Below are 24,227 nucleotides of genomic sequence, written 5' to 3' on the forward strand. Positions count from 1 at the left end.
ACTTGAGGTTTACAAAAATCCGGCTTCGTTTACGGTTCGTCTCGTCTTCCGAGTCTGTCTGAGAGTCATAAAAATCTTGTTACGTTCACACCAAAGAAGTAAATACACCAATCAATAAAATAGGTAGCCCTTTATTGGAAAATGGACCGAGATTGTACTGGGGTAGATGAGATGGTCAGCAGGGGAGCTAAAATTATGAAATTGAATCGGAAATGAAGCCAGGAATTAATTGTAAACCCAACAAGCATTCTGGGTAACAGAAGTTTACATTATGTAGGCGATAGAGGGCGCTGTTTGTGCATTCACAAAAGCTTTGAAGAAAGAAAGAAGCGTCCGGTGAGTCTTCCAATTTCGTTGCATTTTAGTTTTCTTTATGGGGATTATGGTTTTATAATAGGCATACATTCTTAATTTTTCTTCGTAAAATATAATGTTTTCTTGCTCGCCTGTCTCGCATCATCGGAACATCCGTTCATTTAACTTAAAGTCCTGGGCGTTTCACGAGGCAATTCAATCAATGTTCTAGCTTGAGTAGACCCGTGAACGTGGCGTTGTATACAACGCCACGTTCTTGTTTCATTTCGAACCTGGCGAAATCGATCCGACATACATAATTCCGTATGGGTGTTGAGTACTCACCTAGAAATCTAAATTTGCCCGTCCGATTGTTTCGGTTGTGTAATTTCGACGAAATTTGCCCATCAGTAAAGACCCATACGAACGTGTAGAAATTAGATTTTAACCCGACCCTGACAAATAACCCCGGACGCGTCTGAGTCGCTTGGACAGATTGACGGCTGTTTCATGTCGCAACCCCGAAAAAAAAAACCCCACAGACGATTGATTGGCTGCTCGGCTCATCTCGTGTACATACAGTACGTGTGCGCACACACACGCGGGCGCACGTGCGACCGCGTGCAGTGCGGTGAGAGAGGAAAGGACTTGAAACGTGTCTAAAACGATGTCTGTTTTAGCTGCGACAGTAAACAGCCGTCGAATCATACGAAAATAAAACGCAATGCGCATGCGTCAGTTGGGAGAAAATGGCAGCTCGCAGTAGCGGACGGACGTCATGAACCGGGGCCAGAATTTTCCTCAATTTTCGTCAAATGCAAGTTTTGACGTACAAATAGAATTCAAGACAGCTTCATATGTGAGTACTTATTACATGGGCAAAATAACGTCCAGTGTGTGTAACGGAGGGAGTCAGAAGGACACGTTCGCCAGGTTCGAAATGACATAAGAACGTGGCGTAGTTTACAAGCCACGTTCACGGGTCTATAGCTTGAGTAACTCCAGCTGACATGCTCATCTGCTCATATTCATTCACATGATGTAGCGCTCGAGACAAAACCTTTTCGTTAGAGTGTGGTAGCAAGAGACCCTAAAAAAAAGGGTCTCTACCAGTCTACCAAAATGGTCCATTTTCACCTCTGTAATCCCACCCCAGATTCCATGGACATACCATTCAGCATGTTCAGCAGTCATTCACGAAGTCCTATAAATGATCAACCGAATGAAACAGAACCAAACAAAAGAAAATGTGAAAATTGTTGACAATTTCGGCAGCTTGTCCATAAAAACCGTCCAGTTCCAACGGCTGTCGTCCATCTTGTTTACTTAATTATGCAAATGAATGCATCACTTGATGATTATCAGAAAAACATTTGCGCGATGTATGTGGGTACCACACCGTTTTCAAGCGCCGCTAGTGGGTGCGTTGTCTTGCTTTCCACGACTGCTTTTCACGACAACGCGCCAGACGAAAATTGAACCTACTAGCGGCCCTTGAAAGCGGTGTGGTACCCACATACATCGCGCAATTTTTTTTCCGATAATCATCACGTGATGCATTCATTTGCGTAATTAAGTAAACAAGATGGACGACAGCCGTTGGAACTGGATCGATTTTAATGGACAAGCTGCCGAAATCGTCAACAATTTTCACATTTTTTTTTGGTTCTGTTTCAAGTCGATCATTAGCTTCGTGAATGACTGCTGAATAGTGTGAGGTATGTCCATGGAATCTGAGGTGGGATTATAGAGGTGAAAGTGGACCATTATTGTAGAGGCCCTTTTTTAGGGTCTCTTGCTACCACACTCTAACGAATAGGTTATGTCTCCAGCGCTACATGTGAATGGATATGAGCATGTCAGCTGGAGTTTCTCAAGCTATCAATGTTCAGTGATGTTTAGCTTGACTCGAGTAATTGGAGGCCCAACTCAGTCAAACCATGGAGGATTATTCCTCCATGGTCAAACCATGGAGTTCGGAAAAACTCAAATTAACTAGATCGTAAGAAGAGTCAACCCAGATACCACAATCCGTACCTCATACCATGCAGTCATTCATGAAGCTAATAATAATTATCAACTTCAAACAGAACAAAGAAGAATAAAAAAAATATGAAAATTGTGAATGATTTTTGGTGGCGATTCTCCAGAAAAATCCATTGTAACGGCTGTCGTGCATGTCTTCTGTACATACTACGTGTCATGAATAACCATGAAGCGCGTCACGCGGTCACGATAGATTTTTGAGATTGCTCCACCCACTGGTCGTCAAAATTCACCACAAAAGTTGCCAAAAATCACGCAAAATACTGGCGTCTCCACATGTCAAAGATGACAGGTTTAGGCCTATATTTGGCTTTAATGTTGACCTGAAATTCTCTATTGTACAGAAAATTTGGATACTATATCTAATTTTGGAGCAAGCACTTTAAACAAAGATGTCAACATCTCCGGGAGGAAGCAGCACTGACTGTGGAGGAGATAAGACTAAAGCTATCGGCAAGGATGGAATCTTTCTCATCCCAAGTCCAATTATAACAAGGAGGACAAGAACAACATCGATGTAAGTACCAATGTTGTGGTTGAATTCATCACAAGTCCTCAGAAATCCTCACATGTCTTCACAAGTCCTCACAAATCATCACATGTCCTCACAGGTACTCACAAATCCTCACATGACCTCACAAGTCCTCACAAATCCTCACAGGTCCTCACAGGTCCTCACAGGTCCTCACAAGTCCTCACTAGTCTTCACAAGTCTTCAGAGGTCCTCACAAGTCTTCACAAGTCCTTACAGGACCTCACAAGCCTCACAAGTCCTTACAACTCACAAGTCCATCACAAATCCTCACATGTCCTCACAAGTCTTCACAACTCCTAACAGGTCCTCACAAGACCTCACAAGTCCTCATAACGCCTCACAAGTCAATCACAAGTCCTCACAGGTCCTCACAAGTCCATGAAAGTCCATCACAAGTCCATCACAATACAACACAAGTCCTCACAAATGAAACCTCACAAAAAATCCTTTGTTGTTGTTCATCGCCTATTTCTTCCCAAGACCACTATGTATTAGGCTCAAAACTTTCCACAAACCTTTGAATACACATCATTAACCTCTAGGCTTTTCGGCTAGGAACCATCCTCAGTCCTGCAAAATCCTCCAATTGCCACCGTGTATAAAATGGATTCTGCCTCAATCCTCGAAAATCATTCATTATGTCTTGAATATATTCAGTGGAGGTGACCACTGCCTCAATCCTTCAAATTCCTCTGACTCACTTTTAAACACATTGGAGCAGTGCAGATGGTAACCAGAAGCAGTGAGGATGACATCCAGTATAATCTAGGCATATGCATGGCTAATCATAAACAACACAGTGTATAGCGTCAGACCTTGACATAGTGCACTCCCCAAATCAACTGGCACTGATAAAGCTGCAATCCTCCAAAACGGCCTGGTTGATTTTGGATTATTGATGAGAGTAAGGGGTTAACCCTAACCCACTACACTAAGGGTTAACTTCCTCAATACTACCCTGCTAAATCCAACAGGGTCCAACGGGCTTATGATATCCAGTTGGATTCAGCAGGCTTAGGGTTTTCATGATTCTTTTTTCTAAAGCGGAATGGTAATTACTGTGCTACACAATATTTGTGCAGGTCCAAAGCAGCAGCGGAGGGCGACTTTAAACACGGTACAGTTCTTGAATTCTCCAAGAGCAAGGGCCACGGGTTCATCAAGCCAGACAAGGAGGGAACTACACAGCATTTATTTGTTCATGTTTCTGAGTGAGTATTCATCGGTATTCCATCGATAAATTGTTCCCGAGTTAGTCTAGTCCGAGTAACTTGGACCCAACTTATCGCCTTTTTAACATTCGGACATGGTCTGGCGATAGTAGGGTCCAAGCTAAAACGCATCAGTCGGTAAACACAACGTTCACATTGACCCAAAAACCGGACATTGCCAAACAAAAACATCAGATTTCACCCTGAAAACAGCCTCCAAATTACTAGATATGCCACCTGAAGTACAAGTAGACATCGATGATTAAGATGGTGGTACTGAAGTTTACTTACGATCCGGATGAAAAGTGAAATTTCCCTTCCAATTCCGAGAGCTCCCCTCGCGATCGTGAGCACGTTAAATTTCCGACTCGAGTTTGAAAACGGGATGTGGTCATCATGCCCAGCGTTCCTTCAATGGTCCCCGTATCCCGAGTGCAATTCCGTTACCAAGCGCGATGCATCGATTATGATAATGAGTAGACTGGATCTCGTTTGTCAAGCTAGTTTTCGACTCCCAATCATCGTTCGAAATGCACTTATGTTTACAAACGAGCTCCAGTCTACTCATTATCATAATCGATGCATCGCGCTCGGTAACAGAATCGCACTCGGGATACAGGGACTTTTCACTGTACCTATTCGTGCATGTCCTAATCCTTACAACACGGCACATTACAAGTATCTCGTCCTTTTTGGTCCTATTTTAAACCTTTTCAGCATCATAAATGTGTCAAAATATTAAAGACATAACATTCATGTAAATGAAGGATAATGGCACAGTAGGCTAACATCAAATGTTTGACTGTCCCAAGTATTTATGTAGGATGAAAACAAAATTCACATTGCGAGAGTAAGTTCAGGCACAAAGAGAGGACACAGTACTCGTGAAATATAAAAACATTTTGCGCAAGCCATAATTTATTTTCATTTGTTGTTGTTTTTAAGGTCTGTGTGGATCAGCTATTCCCTGAATTTTTGTCAGGTCGGGTCATCTTTGGGGAGTTCAGAGCTCGGTTTCAGACACTTCACCCCTACTCACTGTATTGCTTTGTATTTCTTTTCAGTATCGAAGGGGACTATGTGCCACAGGCTGGGGATAGGGTCACATACAAGGAGTTCCCCCTACCGCCGCAAAACGTTCAAGTGCAAGCCGTGCACGTACAGATCACTGAGATGGCAAAAGGACACCAACATCATAGGTGGGAAGATCCTGAGACTAGTTAATTGTATCGCACTCTGTCATTCAGTCACAGATGATCTGATGTCTTATGATCTATAATATGATATAACAATTCTGTTGCGATTATTTTTGCGGGATCGGGGAGAACGAATCGAGCCAGAGTAGTTAAGGCCAAAAAAAAAAGTCTCCGGTTTCTGATATGCGCGCGTGTCGCCGTAGCCATGCGTGTCGGCAAAAGATGATGTCTCAAAACTGCCAAACTCACTGGTTTGACTGGGATCCTGCTGCTGCACAAATTTAACGTGTTTTTAGATGGGGTTACGATCGAGAATAAGCTTTATGTGGCCTCTCTGGACTCCCATATATTTTGCACTAAATTTAGTCGGGCACCATTTGCAGTCATCAGCCCACATTTGAAGAAAAAAAAAAGTAAAAAATAAAAGCTGCGTGGCCACACCACTTTTTGGGCAAGCTCCATACCAGAAACTGGAGACTTTTTTTTGTTGGCCTAATTGTGGCATCATTGGTCTAAGGGCTAGACGTTGTTTTGGTTTGATACGCAGTAACCCACCGCCGCGATAACCCGTGAGAGGGCATTATCACGACCAACCAATATCATCCATGAACCGTCAGTAACAGTATCCAGGCCAATTCCTAAAATCTCCCCCCGAAAATTAGGGGAAACTAGTGCGCATGCGCGACTTCTGCAGGCAATTACGGTCCAATTTCAGTCCCACACATTACAAAAGAGCTGACCAGTGAAGTTGCACAAAAGTCTTGCTGCATCTTTTATATAACTAGAAGAAATTTGAGAGTTTGCTTCGGAAAAGATGATTTATTTTTAATGCATGCTGCATACATGTACAAAAGGCCAAACAGGTGTGCGCGCATTACACAACCGATACAAATTGGCCTAGAGGTTCTTACTGACGGTTCGTGGATGATATTGGTTGGTCGTGATAGCACCCTCTCGCGGCAGTGGGGTATCGTGGCGGTGATCGGGTATGAAACAACGTCTAGCTCCTAGACTATGGCATCACAAGCCATCACAAGTCATTTCAAGGAATCATAAGGGATGACAAGGAATTCTTACGTCAATCACATGTCATCACAAAACAATCGCGTCGTGTAGTCTCAAGAAAGGTGGTATTATATAGAAATGTAAATGAACTATGACAAAAGTATGACATTGTAATCATTCCTCCTCCTGTTATTTGTGACATGACTTGTGACATGACTTGTGACTTGACTCGTGATCTGACTTGTCATTTGACTTGTCACTTGACTTGTCACTTGACTTGTCATTTGACTTGTCATTTGACTTGTCATTTGACTTGTCACTTGACTTGTCACTTGACTTGTCATTTGACTTGTCATTTGACTTGTCATTTGACTTGTCATTTGACTAGATCACAACTCTGGCTAAGCAACAGTGATGTCCGTGTCTGTGGTCGTCTGTTGCGTTGTAAAGCCTCAGGAAGTACATGTAAAATCCATTCCCCCCACCCCCCACCTCAGGGTGGGGGTGTTTCTGTTTAATAACAAACTGTCCCTTTTCAGTATTTTGGGCAAAATTCGGCACAGTTTTCTCTTCCGTGGAAAGTTACTTCTAATCTTGATATGTGCTCATGTACACATTATTTGTAAAGAAATATATTGTAAGTCAAAATACTGGAATATTTCATGTACTTTTATCTTTCGATTTCTGTTCATAATGTCAACATATCAGCCACGATTCTATAAAAGATCTGAGGAAAGTGTGCTGAGTTGACATGGAGTGAGCCTTCTAGAATTTCTTGTAATGGTGCGGTAAATATGTAAGGCCGTAGGTGATGTATCATTATTATGCCTTGCCTATTGTACACCACTGAATGGAGCAATATGCTGTATAGCACTGGAGCACAATGTACAGTGTGCTGCATGTACTTTAACTTTTCACAATTGCACATAGCATCTTTTTGTAACGGAAGGGATTCGCAATTTATCGAAAATAGACTACTTAGGCCAAAAAAAAAGTGTTCGGTCTCTGGTCAGCGCGCGCGTCGATTTTAATCATGCATGTCAACCTTTTTTTTTTCAAATTAACTCGGAAGCTACAACAGCGCCCTCTATTGCCGCGCCTCCTCAAATTTTTGTACCAAGGAGCACCAAGGAATGGGGAAATTGCACCAAGGCAAGTGATAAAGGGCACCAAGGCAAATTATGGAAGACACCAATGTATAATGAGGACACAAAAAAGCAAAATAGTACCCACCTTGTCTGTACAATACAAGCTTGAAAAAAAAAGCCACCCCAAAAAAAAAAACGCGTCGCCGCATCAATTCCGGAACTTCGGTCTGACCAGAGACCGACTATTTTTTTTTTTGGCCTTACGTGTATTTTTGCCTCAAAGTCACTTTGCACTTTCACTTTTGACACGTATACTATTGTGCATTTAACCATTCTCATTGTTTACTCCCAGTACCTTACAAACATTTGAAATATAGACTCCATTTCTAAATTGCATTTTTTTTTTTCAAGCAGTGCAGAAGTTATTCACCTTTGAATGAGACATCGGCGCATGTTTAGTTATTGAATCATTACTTTACAGTTTTGAGTTATTGGCTGCCGGACATTAATTTTGTTCTTGCGGGATAGGCAGGTTCCAGCCCCACAATCAGTATCGATAATTAACAAACCGGGAAACCAGTCTGCTCCTAAAGCAGATCTGTTTATACCAAAAACACTCTTTTTTCCAGAGTTTTAGAGGCGTCCAAAAAAAGGGTGGGAAGGGGTTTGGTTTTTTTTGAATAAATTTACACATTGAAAATTTATTAATTAATGGAAAAAAATCTCAAAGAGTCGGGAAATGCAATTTTAACAAATTTTAATTTTTCCCACGATGTACTTAATACTAGTAAAAGTGTGATTTGCATTTTTTACAGCAGTTTTCTTTTGTGAATCATTTGTATCAGAAACATCATATACCGGTAACTACATGTAACTGTACAGTCTCATGGTTTCATTTGTGCACTATGTACGTATCACGTGAAGCATTATTCCGACAGACATGCTGCGTTGGACAGCTAAGTATATATGTACATGTACGTGTACAACATATCGAACATGTAGTCTTGGGCATGTTGGGTGAAGATGCTGTATTGGATATGCAATAGCCCGCTGCAAGGAGAGGGCATTGTCACCATGAACTGCTGTCACCCACAAATCGCTGTCGCAACAACATCTTGGTAATCTTGTAAAATCTTCCCCTGAAAAAAATGGGGAAAATTAGTGCGCATTACTTCTGCAGGCAAATACAGTCCATTTTCAGTCACACGCTTACTACATACAAGTACCACAGAAGAGCAGCCGTGAAGTTGCACAAACGTCTTGTCCCATCTTGTATGCTACTTGATGAAATTTAAGACTTTGGTTCGGAGCTAATATGAAAGGTTTTGAATGGGTGCTGCACACATTAGACAAATAAGATGCGCATGACACAACCCCTACAAGATTCCCAAGACGTTGTTATGATAGCGACTTATAGGAGATTGCCATTCGTCGTGATAATGCCCTCTCGCGGCGGCAAGTTATCTTGTATTGAAATATATAACGTTTGACCCAAGACTATACATGTACCTCAGCCATTACAAAGATTCATATAAATAGAAGCCAAAAGTTCAGTAAATTAATTATTAAACAAGTAAACCAGGAGCAAGGGATTCATAGCTAGGCGTGTTTATTCGTAAAAGCAATCTTGGATGATGAGATTTCTTTCTTGTAACATTATGTCCAAGTTGTTGGGACATTTGGAAATTTTTAAAACAACAAAAGTACGGCTTTGTTGGCAAGTTGCATTATTAATCTTACACAGAGGAGATGTATATTGTATTAAAATCATCTACTGGAAGAAAAAAGGATAAAGAGTCAGTAGTCAGACGTAATGTTGAAATGAAATATCAGCGCTCATAAGATCTAGAATATCACACTCTTAACACTTGTGTCTCCCTCTATAAATGAGCTAGTACAAACACTCTTATTTTACTATACTCTTCAGGACAATGCTTTGTGTTTCCCTTTGTCCCTGTAATATAACACTCTCCCATAGACTAAGTACACAAACTTACTACAGAGGACGTTTCGAACAAAAGACCCAACTCCCGAGGACTGAAAGGATCCGTTGTTCTCCTTTTGTGTGTCTGTCCTCGGGGGTTATGTAGAACACGTACATATTGTATTTGGTAGGACACCCTTCCCTATATAGAATGTAATATGTACATTGTACTAGCCAATTATATGGCATTTTTTCATGAGTCAATTAATCTTCTACATGTGTATGTCATTTTTAATTACTTCCTCTCACATACACGTATATCTCTCATACTCAACTCACTCATTTGATATTCTGGGCCCAATTTCATGAAGCGGAAAAATAGTGCATCGAAAAAACGTAAGGGGTAGTAAGCGCAAAGTCAGCACTGAACCAATCAGCAGCTGTCAAAATCACATGACTTTTATCAGGTGACCTATTTTTGATTACTGCTTAGTAAAATCATTCCTGCTCAGATGTGCTTAGTGTCTCTGTGCAATGGGTCTGCCTATAAATGTTGAAATCCTTTTTGGAGGGGACAGATGTTTTGTCAGGGATGCAAGTCATCTCGCAGTTATCAGATATCCAGCTGTTTTTTGAGATTGAAGAAAATATTGGTGCTATATGCAACTTTCTAACTTGTACACATTTAAGCCATCAGCCTCGGTCCAAAATTTTGGCCACCGGTATCAAATGAGGGGAATAATCGTTATAGCGATTTTTGGCAAGGTATATACCTCCAGAGTCGGAAAATATGTGATAGCATTGCAGCGGTGGCAGCTTTTTGGGTGTTATCACCCTTTTTTTCAAAATGTCCATCAAAATGCTTGTTACCATTCTAGGGGCGGTATACCTTGCGCATGCGCACTATAATCATTCATGCCCTGATTTGATACTGGCCAAACCCCCAGGCTGATGGCCTAATTCACCGGAAAAAAAGTTTACTAGTCGTCTGCACTCTGCACTACACAAAGTATATGACATTTTGTCGCGTATTGAGCGGCTTTAAGCCAACACCTGTGTAATAAATGTAAATATGTATGTTACGCATAGGTCACTGCGCTGCCACACAATTTGACGTAAAATTCAGAGGCAGTGATTATGACATTAGGCCTATTAACAATTTTCTGTACTCTTTCACACGAACCACAATATGTATGCAATATGTCCCTCTTTGGAGCTCACGAGTAAGCTGTCTGCACTTGCTATATACGGAGACCATTTTGACACATACGTTCTCATTAAGCTATATTGTAGTGTGATAACTAGTCCATACAGTTTTAGTCTTTAGTTCTGCTGGGCGAGTACCCCAAGTACTCATGAGTGTTTGTGCTACTCTTTCTCGTGATTTTTCATCTACACGAGTACTCATCATGGCATGAGCAGAAACAGGTACTCGCTAGTAGCAATTTTTTTAAAGTACATGTATTGACTTCGTCAACAAGAAATGACTCGGTGCAGAATGTGCCGTGTCTTGCATGCAATTTGTTTGTTGTCACTTGTTGAGTACTCGACTACTTACGAGTAATTTCTCTGTGAGTAATTGAGTTGAAAATCAACTGCAGTGTACTTGTCCTGGCCTAGTCTTTAGTACCGGTACATGTATGTAGTTTCACTGAAATGGCATGTACGTGTATATTTTAACCATTCCTCTGTTGAACATGTGTCCTGTATAAGAAAGGTTTATCTATCGAGGGACTGTGCTACCAATGAGTTGATATTTTATTTTTAAGTTGATTTGCAATCATGTAAAGATCTTCAAAACTAAAATGATGGATGAATGTTATTGTTTTACTTTGTCTAATTTGGATATGGTGTTAGATTTCGTTTAGTAGTTTAGTTGTCAGGTTAAACCAAACTAATAATGTAGACTCTTTATTGATGAGTCAGTGAAGAGATGTTTCACTTTAATGAAATGAAAAGTTTTATTTTAAGTAGGTGGCAAATATTAGGTTGAGCAAAGAAGTTGACTTGAGCGGGGTTTGAACCTGTGACCTCCGGATTACTGACCTAGGGGTGTGGTGTGGATCGGAACCGTCGTACCCAAGTTCCCGACTGCTGATGTCAGGAACCAGTTCAAGATTATGAGATATGGTAACCATAACCAACTTAACAATATACTTAGTTACTACTCAGACAATGAAAAGGTTTTGAATGCCATTTGTGTGAATTTTCAAAATGAACACCAGGCTACATGTGCATATTATCTTGCAAGGGGTGACGCTCACGAAAGTTGCGATTTACACCGTGAACCTATAAAACCCTTCAGACACTTCCAAGATTTGAATTTGGGGTTGGCTTTCTTTAACGGGGATCCTGGTATCCGTGTTTTAACTTACGCAGGGTACCCGGTTCCAATAGTACCTGTAAATGCACACCACTAACCGCTGTGGTACTCTACCAACTGAGCTATCAGTCCCACGTTGGTGGTCCCTTATTTGTCAGTGTCTTTATTGAAGGGTGCGAGTCGGAATCCATACACCCGTAATACCATGTGGCCAGGGATAACGCCCGAAGTGAAATGCTAGAAACTTTCCCAGTCACAATTTCCTAGGTTTGCAGCATTGCCAACTGTCTTTCGGGTGTCACAGGTTCACATCTTGCCACAGTCAATTTCATTGCTTCAACCTATATTTTTTTCAATTGAGCCATATTAGTTTTCCTTTATTTTTTATGATAAGAAGATTGTGTATGCAGACAGGAGACTAGATTCGCTTAAATTTCTAAGCAAGATTCATGTTAATTGTGTACAGCCAGTGCGCATGATTGGTACAAGATTAAATGTATTGATGTGTTGGGTCTGTACCTTGTATGTAATATTGAGGCTGAATTAGCGTGCAGACCCAACTACATGTTCCATGAGTGCTAGCGGGCCAGTTTTATCGAAAAGCGAACTGAAGTTGGAAGTTCACTGAAGTTCCCCGTATTTGAATGATTTCCTTAGTTTTCATGATTTTCTGCAATTTGGGTTATGCAAGATTCTGTTTAGGGACAACTCATTTAAACCTGTGTATTTTTTGGTTTATATTAATAGAATGTGTTTGATCAATTTCATCGAAATGCTTAATCAAAATTGTTAATAAACGTTCATTGTACAGTACACGTTTTCAATGTGCATATTTTATTGTGTGGAACTGTTTATCATTTAAACCTGATATTATTTTTTTTTCTGTAAAATGATTTCTGTCCTTTTTCAGTCATTTTTTTATTCAGTTAGTCATCAAGGCCGCTCTTTACAAGCCTCGGCACCTTTGAAATGTCTCCATGCTTTCCGAATTTGCGTGCATTTCTAATGAAACGCTTCCTTCCTGTGACATTAAATAAAATGTTATAAAATTCAGTTAAGATAAAGAGACCTGAAACAAAGATTACATTTAGAGACTTTTAATTCACAGAAAAGTTACAAAGAAAAATAACCAATTAACAAAAAAAAATGCATTAGGCTGACTGAAATATAACTAATACAGGCTCACATGTGTAGTTTAAGGATAACCAAGATTATATAAAAATATTTCTAAAAATATTTCCATCAAGTTTTTTTTTTTTTTAGCTGGTCTAAACTGGTGTACAAAGTCATATTGCCACAATTTTTGGGGAAAAAAAATAATTTTAGAAAACAAAATAATTTCAAATAAAAAAAAGATTATTAAAATATCTACTATATGGATACAAATATAAGCAAATCAAAACTATACAGTCCATGGTGAACGTGGATACACACTTTTCAGGGAAATAGCCACAGCATTCCATGGACTGAATAACACTGGAACAAAAAGATCTGGTCGAATTCCCGATTCATAATTTCCATGGCAGTCTTTCAGCTGTTGACTACAAATTTAAAACTAAAAAATGTAAACACTAAAAAAGGTGCAAATTATAGAAATTTAATTTTTATATTAAACTCTTCTAAATCTTACCAGCACCAAAACAATGGATTAAAAAATTATTTTAACTAACTAAAAACAGTATCTAAAATAGTAAATACGATTTCATACTTATTTAGCATTTATTTACATGTACTGAAATTGTTTACATACCACCGGTCGCTTAATATTGCTGTTTATATGACAAATACACCATTTTTACTTTTCGGAAATATTGTACAGGTTACAAACTACAATTGGAAGATTACAATATAAATCAATCTTAAAAAATAATTGAAACCTGAACAAATCTGAGGTCCAAAAAAATACTGTCTAAATCATTTCTGGTGCTTCCCATGTTGGTATCTAGAACCCTACGTGGGCTATACTCTGCCACATGTGAAGCATCTTTAGGATTACATGTAGCAATAGACCTCTCTTGAACAGCACATTTCGGACTCTTTTATAGGCTTTCCAGGCTATTTTTAAAACACTTTTCGTTCAAATTCACCGATTCATATATTCAAATTCGTCCAGCAACATCAATTTAGTGCACTTCCAATGTTAAATTTCATCTTTTGTCAGACAATTTCAAATTTAGTCCAAACAAATTCAAACAATGAACACACGTTTTCGTCCCGAAGTATTCGATTTCATATTATCTACACCGAATCGTGTTTTTCAGAAATTGAATTCGTCTAATTGATTTATATGACGAATTCTATCTCTGAATGCTGCCATTCAGCAACAGCTTAGACCAATTTGATCTGTAATGATGAATATTCTCGACCCGGTGACTAAAGAGGGTGACCAAACTTTCTAACTAAATGGTAAATGACTAAATTGGTTTTGTTAAAAGCCTGTGAAATTGTTCGTGGACGAAATTTAATGATAAAGTTGGTGAATTTGAGTGAAAAATCTGTTAAAATAGCCAGGAAAACCTATATTATTTTGCTTCCTGAACCAGGATTTCATTTCATGGAATGTTAAAAAAATAATAGGCTTCATTGTGCGTCTGATCAATTTTTAGTGTATTGGGTCATTTAGGGGGTTAAGATTAAAGTGTAACTCCGTTCTCACTCAGTAGCTCAAGGACTTGTTTCTTGGTGTCTGCTGGGTTCATCACTTGATGGCCGATGGTCCGTGGATCACTGTAGATCTCATGATCGTTGCCGCCCTGAAGGAAACAAATCCCAGATAAGAGGGTGAAAATTAAAGTCTAACATCGGATATAATAATGATGTGTTCTGTTCAGTTTGCAGACAGCCTAAATTTTGTTTCAGTCATCAATTTGTCTTTTTTAACACCTCGCTCAGGGGAAACACTGAGTGCAGGCATCTTACCACTCGACAGCAGAGCTTACCTGCAGGAGGTCATGGGTTCGAGTCCCATCCGAGTGGGCATGTGAGTTTTTTTTCAAAAGCACTTGGACAGCACTGAGTATACAGTGTTTATAAAATACGTCAGCTTTGAATGTGAGGTCTCTTTAATATGCACAAGGTTTACCATTTGTGGTATAAAAATTAAATTCTCTACAAATGAATTTTATTTCAAAGTTCCCTTCATTTTGGGAATTTGCTGTGGGTATGTGAAGTTTGCAACTTAGACACTTGTAAATTGTAGCAATACTTTGAAATAAACATCTAATTCTAATTTAGTTTTCTGGAAAAGTTTTGAAGAAAAGCTTACTTTTAAAACCCTATCACCAAAGAAGTGAATTGTGTCGAAGTCCTTCTCCAGGTACTGTAGGCAGTATCTCTTGTCCCAACCCTTGGGGAATGCATCTATACTGATTTGGCCACCTGGAACAAACAGTTCAAACAAGAGATTCATAATTTGACCTGGATCTCCATCAATGAGGGATATTTTTTTGGGAATCTTTTTTAAATTGCTGATTCCGTACCAGCAAAATGCCAGTTTAGTTTTCCGACAGCGTGTGTGAACATAATGCGATCAAGCTAAATGAGTCGTTTGTCAGGAATTTTTATTTGGAGATACAGGACAAAATAGGGCCACTTCATCACATCACTTCATCACATCACTTCATCACATTTCCTAGTGTTCCAACTTCCATAATTTTTTAATGGAAGATGGTATCAGCAATGTGGTTTTCACAGCAGTAATGGTGAGATTGTGCTCTTTTCAAATCTGCAATAATTTTTTTTTTTTTTTTGAACAGGGTCGACAAACGACTCATGAAGCTTGATCGCATCACATATAGGCTGTTTAAAAAGAAGAAGTTTCTGGTCTGGGCGTTTCTGGTCTGGACAATTAAGGAGACCCCCCCCCCCTCCTTTTTTCCCAAGATGGCAGATAGATTCTTCCTTTTTCTCGAATCTTTTGCTGACACAAAATTGTGTCCAAAAAAAAAAAAAAACCTTACTACAATTTTGTTGCAAACAAATATAAAGACAATATATTGACAAAATTTGCAAACTATATTATAAATGTATGAATTAAATTAAAGTAAAAGGAGACGGGAAGGAAAAAGGAAGCAGGTAAGAACGAGAAACTGAATTATTTTTTAAAGTGGCCATCTATGTGTGTGTGTGCAACATAACAGCACCTACAAAATTGAAGAAAATGTCTTATTCTATAAAGTTTGTTTTAAATTCTGAAAACAATTGGAATGCTTTGAAAAAGAAATATGCACCATCATTTTTGTGATTGCACGACATATTGAAAACTGTCACACAAGCTGCAACTTCACGATTGGAAAAAAATACAGGCCTTTGCATATAACCCTAACAGCCAGGAAATATTTCACAAAAATATCAAGGTTTTTAACAATGCATTGTGTTTTATCCAAATTATTTCTGCTTACCTATTGAAAACTCCCAGCCATCAGCGTCAAACTTTTCTCGCAAATGTTTGACCATCTCTTCTCGTATATGTTCTTTCTGCAATGGAAAATATAAGTAAATATGATCATAACCGTAAACTTAAGGTGAATTGGGCTCAAAATTTCCTAGTCTTAATCACAGATTATCTGTTCACCTAAACCTCCAGGGTATTCTGGCTAGAAACCCTGCTAAATGCAGCAACATGCAACAATTGTCAAAATGACAAGCCTGTTAAGTATAGCAAGATCCATCAGATCAAAAAACTTGGGGCTAAAATATCTCGGATATCTGTTGTCACCAACTGCAGCAGGATACAGCTCTGGCATTGTTCAATGGGACTAGCTCTCATTGTTTCAGAATCGGTCATTTATGCACTGGTGTTGATGGCTCAATCCATTGAGGTACCACAGACTTTTACGCCTGATGCGCCTTGTCGCGTCTGTCAGGGTTAGCGTTACAGTAGGTGGATGCATCCAGATAAATACTTCCGTTGTTCAATTTCAACAATAGTGTCTTTTGTTGGATTTTGAGTTCCTGTCGGTTGATTTTGAAAGATTTAGGATGGTTTGGGACAAAAAAATCCCTTGGAGTGGAAATCTGCATTTTTTGTTGCAGAATCTTTGCAATCATCAAGTATGTTGAAAATAAGTTGGCTCACCTGATCGAGATCAGAAAATTGCTGGCGTTCGGCTTGCGAACAGCTTCTACCAACCGGACAGAAATTGATCATGCCTTTGCGGAATTCAACAAACGTTCCTCTGGTAGAAGACAAAGTGGAAAAGAAGAGGGAAAAAAGGCAAGATGTCAATTCTTGTTTTGAATTTAGTAGCAAAAAAAAATGGATCCTGTTTTATAACAAAAAAAAATTGTTACCAACCCTCCTTGTCTTTAACATTTCAAGTTAAACACCCTTCAAGTTTTGTATGCAACACCTTTGTCTATAGAGTTATCGGATAATGAGACACGCCTCAAAATACTTTGAGGTAATCTTCTGTGGGGTATGAATAACAATTCAAATCCCTTCACAATTCATTTGTTTGGTTAAGCTGAGTACAAGCATGTGGATTATGTCACACTTCCCCGCACACCACAATGGCAGTTTGTACTACACTCAGGCTGAGTCAATTCAAATTTCTTTTTATTTTTTCATTTCTTTCTGGTAATGAAACCAAGGATTCCTAAAAAGTACCCTAAGCACTGTAGCTTGAAAGCCTAAAGAAACCTGTAGAGAGAAGACAATGAGAAGAAATTACAGTTTTAGAGGTGGGAGGAAAAGCCCAGAGGAATATTCTGAGGAAAACCCACGGAATCAGGTAGGCGAGGAAAGTACTGTTACGCCCACCTGACTCCCCTGATTAGATATTCAAATATCAAAACCTCCATTTGATCCAATTTCTGAATATTCGGTTACATGTACCATCATCCAATGTGCAATTAAAAATGCCTTCATGAAGGTTTTATCATTGTTTATTTCAACAAAGATAACGTCAGTATATCATAACAAAGAATGATAACTTTGCACATTCAGGGATGGAATTCATCAAAATCTATTTCAATTTTTTTCTTGGATGATTCTACGTTTCATTGTTGGACATACATCAGCTGCCTTTCAGTGTCTGACAACACCTTGACATAAGCTTTCAGAATGCACTTTGGAATGGAAAACTGACTTTTTCCCCCTTTTTATTTCATAACATTTCACCTCCGAATATTTGAACTGAAAAAAAATAAATATACGAATAATCGATCGACACACCCCTTTTCTACACAGTAAATAAATGCTTAAAGCTATAGTCCATCATTTGCTGCTATCCGAAAAGTAACTGGCGTAATTATTGTTGAAAAACATACTTGGCTGAAAGATAGTAAGGGGACTAAACTCCCTGTGAAATTATTCTTTCTGGCAAGCTGTCATTTGGAAGAAATCAACGAAAGAAGGCCTTTCCAACGGTGCTTCTTAAGACGCACTGTAGGAAAATTTAAAATAGTAGTTCGTTTTGTTATTCGGCAAAGCGCGCGCAAGCATTTGCATGACGCACACGCATGCGTCGTTGCTATAATTCGTTGGATCAGTGTGCGACATCGCGTAGCTGCAATCGGCTCAGTGAGAATGTTTCTCGGACCCTGAATTCAGGCCCAATTCAAAACACGATTCAGCAAATTTTGATTTGAAATTGAGATCCTAGAATGCTGTTTTCCTTGGAATATACAGCTGAAGCTGAGCTGAAAACTTCATCAGATTAGCAGTTCAGTACCCTTCTTTAGACTTTGAGCACTTTTGTTGCTTCAAACGAACAAAATGCACAAATTACAAATGATGGACTATATCTTTAATGACCCTTCATATGAAAGGTTTTGAAAGGTTTCACACTGCATAGAATTTTGATTTGGAGGTAGGAAGGGAAACCCGACCCCCAAGATACTTCAATATTTGCCAGAAGAAAACACCCCTGCCATGTTATAACAGGGGTGAGCTGACATGCAATCCATGAACAGCCAAGATATGACCATGTTATCATACTCAAACTGACCTTTTGGCAGGAAGCTTCAAGCTAGCAAAGTACCCTAGCGCAAAGTTGATCAACGCTTGTAGCTTCTCCTCACCCATGTGTTCTACCAAGTTCTGCCCCGGGGAAAAAAAGGTAATTATAAATACAAATGGGTTACAAATAGACTCGGATGCCTAAGCCGAATAGAATCATCATCACACTCTTATGAGAAATTGATTCCTTATTAACCCTTACCCTACTAGACCCTCCAACGCATGCCAATATGTGCCTCAAGAAAATCTCCTATGTTTTTTGCATGGCCCTCCAATATCTGCCATGTCATTTCAAGGGTAACTGGACAGGCACTCCAATACATGCCACAGAGAACAATGAGAGTCCTCTGATAACAATCAAGTGCCCCCAGCTGGTCAGTATCAGGCACCCTCCAGGGCCTCCAACTCCTGCCAATTGGAGCCTTCACTGCTACATCAAAGTATCCTCCAATAAACTGCAGCTGGAGGGCATTGGCATAACCAACTGACATGCAGTAAACTACCCTCAGAGAGTAAGGGTTAATTGGCCTGCACTGGAATTCGCCAAACAAGTTGAGGATGTATTTTTGCAGTGGTGCAAGCACGCAAGCACACCGCACGCTTTCCTGAAGTAAGAGACTTGTCGCATCTCAAAGCACTTTACAATTATTACCCCATTCATCAGGCCATGAGACAACGTGAGGCAGCCGATATCAGCGCTCAATCGGTCCTCGACCCTCACAGGTACCTATTTATCCTCCTGGGTGGAGAGAGGCAATTGTAGTTGAGTGTCTTACACAAGGGCACAAACACCATGTTCCTGGCAGGATTCGAACCCACGCACCATCGTGCGCGAGTCAAACACGGTAACCACTGGACCATGGCGTTCTTGTTAACCCTATTGGTCAAAGGAGCCCGGAGTGCATGCGTGCTACCTGATAGCAATTCACGCAAGCCTGGTGCCACCGCAGAAATGGCTATCGCCAAATTTAGTCTATTCCCTGAACTGCAACAAGTTGTGTAACTGTAACTAGCAATGGGCACTTGGGGGAGGGGCTCATTTCTGGAGAGGGGGAGGGGCTCATTTCTGGAGAGGGGCACTGGACTAGTTTTAACAAAAGCTTCCCCCAAATTCAGAGAAGAGGGGGAGGCTCCCTACATGACCCCCTTACTTACTCCACTCAGTTAGGGGCCATTGCAAAATAAAACAAGTAATAACTTGAGGTTAAAACCCAAGGCACATGTACCCCTTAAAACCCTGTAAAATCTTGTAACTCTTCAAGGTAAAACCTTGAGTTACAGCCTGATTAATTAAGCTTTCTCCCCTTACACCATACCCCTTTTAGTTCCAACACTCAGTTACACATTCCAACCACCCCTACTCCCCATCTCTATGACATCACTGACTGGGAACGGTTGGTACAATAAGGAGGGGGGGGGGGAGGTTTCCCAGCCCCTGAAATGGAACTTTTCAATCCCTGACTTATGACACTACAGCTGTACAGCATACACATGTATACGCAACTTTGAAAATGTTGGTAACTCCAGCGGTGAGGATTAGGGGTTTAAGAACTTCTAAGCTTTTGGTACTAAAAGGAAGTTTTCTTGGTTAATCCTGACCTCAACATTTTTAAAACCCACAAGGTTTCAGGACGGTTTTGCAAAACTGACCGAAGTAGAGCACTCTCTGCTTCTTTGCATGAGGATTGAAAGCACTTGAAATTCAATGTACAAAGACTCTTTATAATTCGTTTCCTGTACGGCCATGACGTTGCAGGATATGAGGATCGGGATGGCTCCACACACAGCTCTACGTATCACTTACCATAAGCCCAATTGTTTTTCCACGCTTGCAAGCCACTAGTCCATTTTCGGAAAACACGTAGATGAAACCCATCCTATCGAGCGACTCTTGACCGCCCATCTGCTCAGTGATTTTGACACAGTCCGAGCCGCCGACCAAACCGCAGCTGAATTTTTCACACACACTGCTGATGAACTCTTTTATTTCTGCTGTGATGATCTGCAGAAACATTCGGAAATTCAAATAGTGTTTAGGAAAGTCATATCAACATGTACAAACTGTATGTATTTGGACATATGAACAGAGTTGTCTATTTAGGCCACGTATAAAAATAAACCAGTTCTCGTCCCTGTCTGCTTTCTTTTTTCCAGGCTGCCTCATTTGTTTGTTTCTTTTTTCTTTTCTTTATTAATCACTCATTTGCAATGTACTTAGTATTTATGACCTTCCAAAATTATACATTGTAGTACAAAAGTTTAGAATCTGTTTAAGGCATTATGGCACCCTTCGACACAAAATTTTCAGCAAAAGAGTTAAGAAAACTGAAATTGGCCATCTTGGAAAATCTGCCATCTGGAAAATCCGCCATCTTGGAAAATCCGCCATCTGGAAAATCTGCCATCTTGAAAAAACCACCATCTTGAAAAATTCCACCATCTTGAAAAACATAGGGGGAAAAAAGGGCCTCCTCCTCCCTTTCTTCAAAGAGCCTAGACTAGAAACTGTTTTTTTGTTTACTTGGCTTAATAAGAAAGTCCTAACATTCCAGGCAAAGCCGTTTTAATTCCAGCCAAAAAACTCTCCCTGAGATTTTCACAAGCAAAGTTGAGGTCCTAGTCTAAAATTTGGCAGAGGTCTGCTCACAGTTTGGTGGTAGGAGGGGGGCTGACCTTATTCGTGCAAGGGAGATGTCAAATTTAATAATTCATACATGTCAAAGGGATCAAGTGAAAGGTTTCATAGAATGTAATTTTTCTTAACCAGTGCACTTCCGGATTATTTTGACAAGAACGGAACAAGGTGTGCGATTACTTAACAGATAAGTTGGGTACTGCTCAGACTATACTTGACTGCCGACAACCCGCACATAAGACTGTGTACTCCCGGTTAGGGTTAGGGTTAGGGTCAGGAATATGTGCAGTCGAGACATGCATAGGCAGGGGTGTCGGAACATAGGGGTGTCGGAACATAGAGGTGTAACTTATAGAGCATAATGCACCGCGCCTATCAAATGTCCCCCCCCCCCCCCACCAAAAAAAGGATTTTGTCACTCCAACGATCTCCAAGTCTTGGGTGGGGCAGCCCAGGGGAGGGGTGGGGGAAACAATTGAAAGGCGCATAATCTAAGTCGTATACACTTGTATGAGGGCGCTATACGCTCTGCCGGGTCCGGAAAAAAAAAAAAAAAATTTGAGACCGGTTGTTCAGTCATGTCAGTCATTTGTGTCAGTGCTAAACTAAACATGCTAAAGTTAAATAAAGGCAGTGGATATTTTGCCGGAGACGGCAAACCTTTAGTAAACGTTAGTTTGCCGGATATATGCACTGAACATGCGCAGTTACTGTTTTTTTGTACTTAGAACATTTTCCGGTGACAAATTTTAGTCTGGCTCCATGCCAATATTATCGTTGTAACCTCGTATTCACAAGATGGGATTCAGACCATTTTAAAATTTCGGACTTTATTTCCCTTTAAAAAAAATCCTCCAGAGCCACAAATCTGAAAAAGAAAATGTAATACTCTGCAATGAAATGTTTGAGACATGTTAAAATAATAAAAGAAGAATATTCTTATTTATTTGGGGATGGGAAAAAAACTTTAAAATGTGGCGGGGATTGGGATCGAACCCGAATTATCCCGCTCACTGCACTGAAGCCTTTGCTTAACCACTACACCAATCGTGCTACACAACTTTTGATGGGAATTTAATACATCTTAATAATTCAGCCCTATCTTAAAGAGTACAGCGCCCTCTGTTGATATGGATTGCCACCGGCAAATCTTTAGTAAACGGCCGGCAAATTCTATCTTAAATAAACACTTCGAAAACAAAAATTCATCATGTCCGGTATAACATGTATAATACCTGTCTTGATGCAGTCAGCGTCCCATCTACATCAAAAAGCAGAATTGTTTTCTTGTGGTTCTCCATTTTTTTGCCGAATGATAACCGGAACCTTCTTCAAAATAAAATGCTGCCGCTCCCAGCGCTGTAAACAACTCTCTCTACGGGCCGGATCAGCAGGCAGTGCTAGTGAGTATGAGTCGTTGCGTTGCGTTACTGTGTAGCGCATTGGTTGTGCATTGTATTTGTGCATGTGCGCAACGTGTCATGTATACAGTCTAGTCTCCTATCTAAAGCTGTAACTTATTGTCAAGAATTGAGCTGGAAACCAGTCTAGGAAGTGCCAGTCTGGCTCCAAAATCCATAAGTCTGCAACAGGCACTTTTGCCTTCGGCTATGACTAACAAACGTAGCTCATTAATGGTAAAACTCCAAAGTCGTAGCTGAAAAAACAGCCATCTGGGCTCGCAATGACACAGGTGCCAGACATTTCTAACCTCTTCTCCAGACGAAAGGTTTTTTTTAATCCCACAACTTTGTTCAGTCTACGGAATCTCTGTTGGCCGGGCTAAATTACGGTTGCGTCAGAAATTATCATTGCATCAGAAATTCAGGCCCTGTTGCATCAGAAATTGATATAACCATTTGTATTGAAGCCAATGAATGTCAATATACGAGGACTTTGGAATGCTTTAGAATTTAAATCTCAAAGTGTGTACTGCAGGATGAATATGTGTTCTTGCAACTAGTGTTTTAAAGTCGAAAACGTTTAATAATTCTTTAATTTTTGGAGGGTTGACCGATGACTTTTTGGAGAAATTCTCAACCAAAAGACCACCCCTAATTTACTGAGGTATACATCCCTAGGGTAGACATAAAATCAACATTTTTTTCAAAACACTTTAAGTTGGGAATACACCTTAAGGACGAGGCCCGGGCTACGCGTACTTCTATACTCAGTTTTGAAAAAAATATTGTTTGTTTTAAAAACAATTCTTTATGTATTTTTATTTTTTTATTCATTTTTCAAAATTTGCTTTTACTTTTTGATTTCTGTGTATATTCTAACTTGCATCAAACTGACAATAATTCTTTTGGTACGTGTAATTAACTAATCTTGTCTGGTTTATATATGTATTGATTTTTACTGTTCTGGTCTATCCGTTAGGTCATATACTTGTTTAATTCTTTTTTTTTATCGTTTCATTTTTCTTCTTATTTTGTGCTATGTTTTGAATTACTGATTATAATTTGTATATTTTCCGATTTTTAATAAACACGGCGCGCGCCCCTTGAAAAACAATGGGTTATACCGTGTATAAACAAGTTTGAATAAATACATAAAATTATCAGGATTTAAAAAAAAATCATAGGCCCGAAAACCAATAATCAAATGCCACTTTTGAACTTGATTTGCCGCCCGACTTTTTTGCGTTTTAGCGTCAGTGACTCAAGTTGGATTTGCAACTAAAATGAAAAGAATATTTTCGTCCCAAATATATTTTTTTCCCATTTAAATAAAATATATTTTTGTTTTCAATTCCTCTTTCCCAAGTAATATAAATGTTTTCACTTTTGAAGGCGAAATCGAACGGAAAAAAACGCCGAAAATTTAGTAGTTGAATTACGAGTATTTTTTTTGGGGGGGGGATTCGAATTATTTGCGACCCGACAATCATGCTGTTCGAATGCGGCTCTGAAAAGCCCTGTTTTAAGAGGGCTGCAGACGTCAAAAAAATTAGGGGAAGATAGCTTCTTCTTTTTATGGTAAAACAAAATCAAATTGGAAATGCGT

At 39.6% G+C, this 24,227-nt stretch overlaps 2 protein-coding genes across 2 annotated transcripts; one reads left to right on the plus strand and one right to left on the minus strand.

The window, feature by feature from the left end:
- The first annotated feature begins 239 nt into the window (after positions 1-239).
- Positions 240-5,644, plus strand: LOC119736954 (cold shock domain-containing protein CG9705-like). Its single transcript, XM_038210998.1, has 4 exons — positions 240-336; positions 2,685-2,857; positions 3,958-4,086; positions 5,151-5,644. Exons 2-4 carry the CDS (start codon positions 2,733-2,735, stop codon positions 5,308-5,310), a joined length of 414 nt encoding a protein of 137 aa, XP_038066926.1. The 5' UTR covers positions 240-336; positions 2,685-2,732; the 3' UTR covers positions 5,311-5,644.
- Positions 5,645-12,699: 7,055 nt separating this feature from the next.
- On the minus strand, positions 12,700-22,604 carry LOC119736955 (phosphomannomutase-like). The gene is made up of 7 exons (XM_038210999.1): positions 22,454-22,604; positions 20,388-20,585; positions 18,573-18,664; positions 16,700-16,799; positions 16,023-16,098; positions 14,888-15,000; positions 12,700-14,375 (listed from the first exon to the last, which is right to left on the minus strand). Exons 1-7 carry the CDS (start codon positions 22,517-22,519, stop codon positions 14,256-14,258), a joined length of 765 nt encoding a protein of 254 aa, XP_038066927.1. The 5' UTR covers positions 22,520-22,604; the 3' UTR covers positions 12,700-14,255.
- Positions 22,605-24,227: the final 1,623 nt, after the last annotated feature.

The sequence above is a fragment of the Patiria miniata genome, unplaced genomic scaffold (assembly GCF_015706575.1).
Source record: "Patiria miniata isolate m_02_andy unplaced genomic scaffold, ASM1570657v1 HiC_scaffold_3, whole genome shotgun sequence".
Lineage (NCBI taxonomy): Eukaryota > Metazoa > Echinodermata > Asteroidea > Valvatida > Asterinidae > Patiria > Patiria miniata.

What these genes read in the sequence shown, in the direction of transcription:
- LOC119736954 (XM_038210998.1), top strand. Translation starts at nt 2,733, where the DNA reads ATGTCAACATCTCCGGGAGGAAGCAGCACTGACTGTGGAGGAGATAAG. An exon ending in AGGACAAGAACAACATCGAT is followed by an intron (nt 2,858 to 3,957) that starts GTAAGTACCAAT and finishes ATATTTGTGCAG; the next exon opens with GTCCAAAGCAGCAGCGGAGG. An exon ending in TTATTTGTTCATGTTTCTGA is followed by an intron (nt 4,087 to 5,150) that starts GTGAGTATTCAT and finishes ATTTCTTTTCAG; the next exon opens with TATCGAAGGGGACTATGTGC.
- LOC119736955 (XM_038210999.1), bottom strand. Translation starts at nt 22,519, where the DNA reads ATGGAGAACCACAAGAAAACAATTCTGCTTTTTGATGTAGATGGGACG. An exon ending in TGGCTGGGAGTTTTCAATAG is followed by an intron (nt 15,001 to 16,022) that starts GTAAGCAGAAAT and finishes TGTTTGTTCCAG; the next exon opens with GTGGCCAAATCAGTATAGAT. An exon ending in TTGGTGATAGGGTTTTAAAA is followed by an intron (nt 14,376 to 14,887) that starts GTAAGCTTTTCT and finishes TGTTTCCTTCAG; the next exon opens with GGCGGCAACGATCATGAGAT.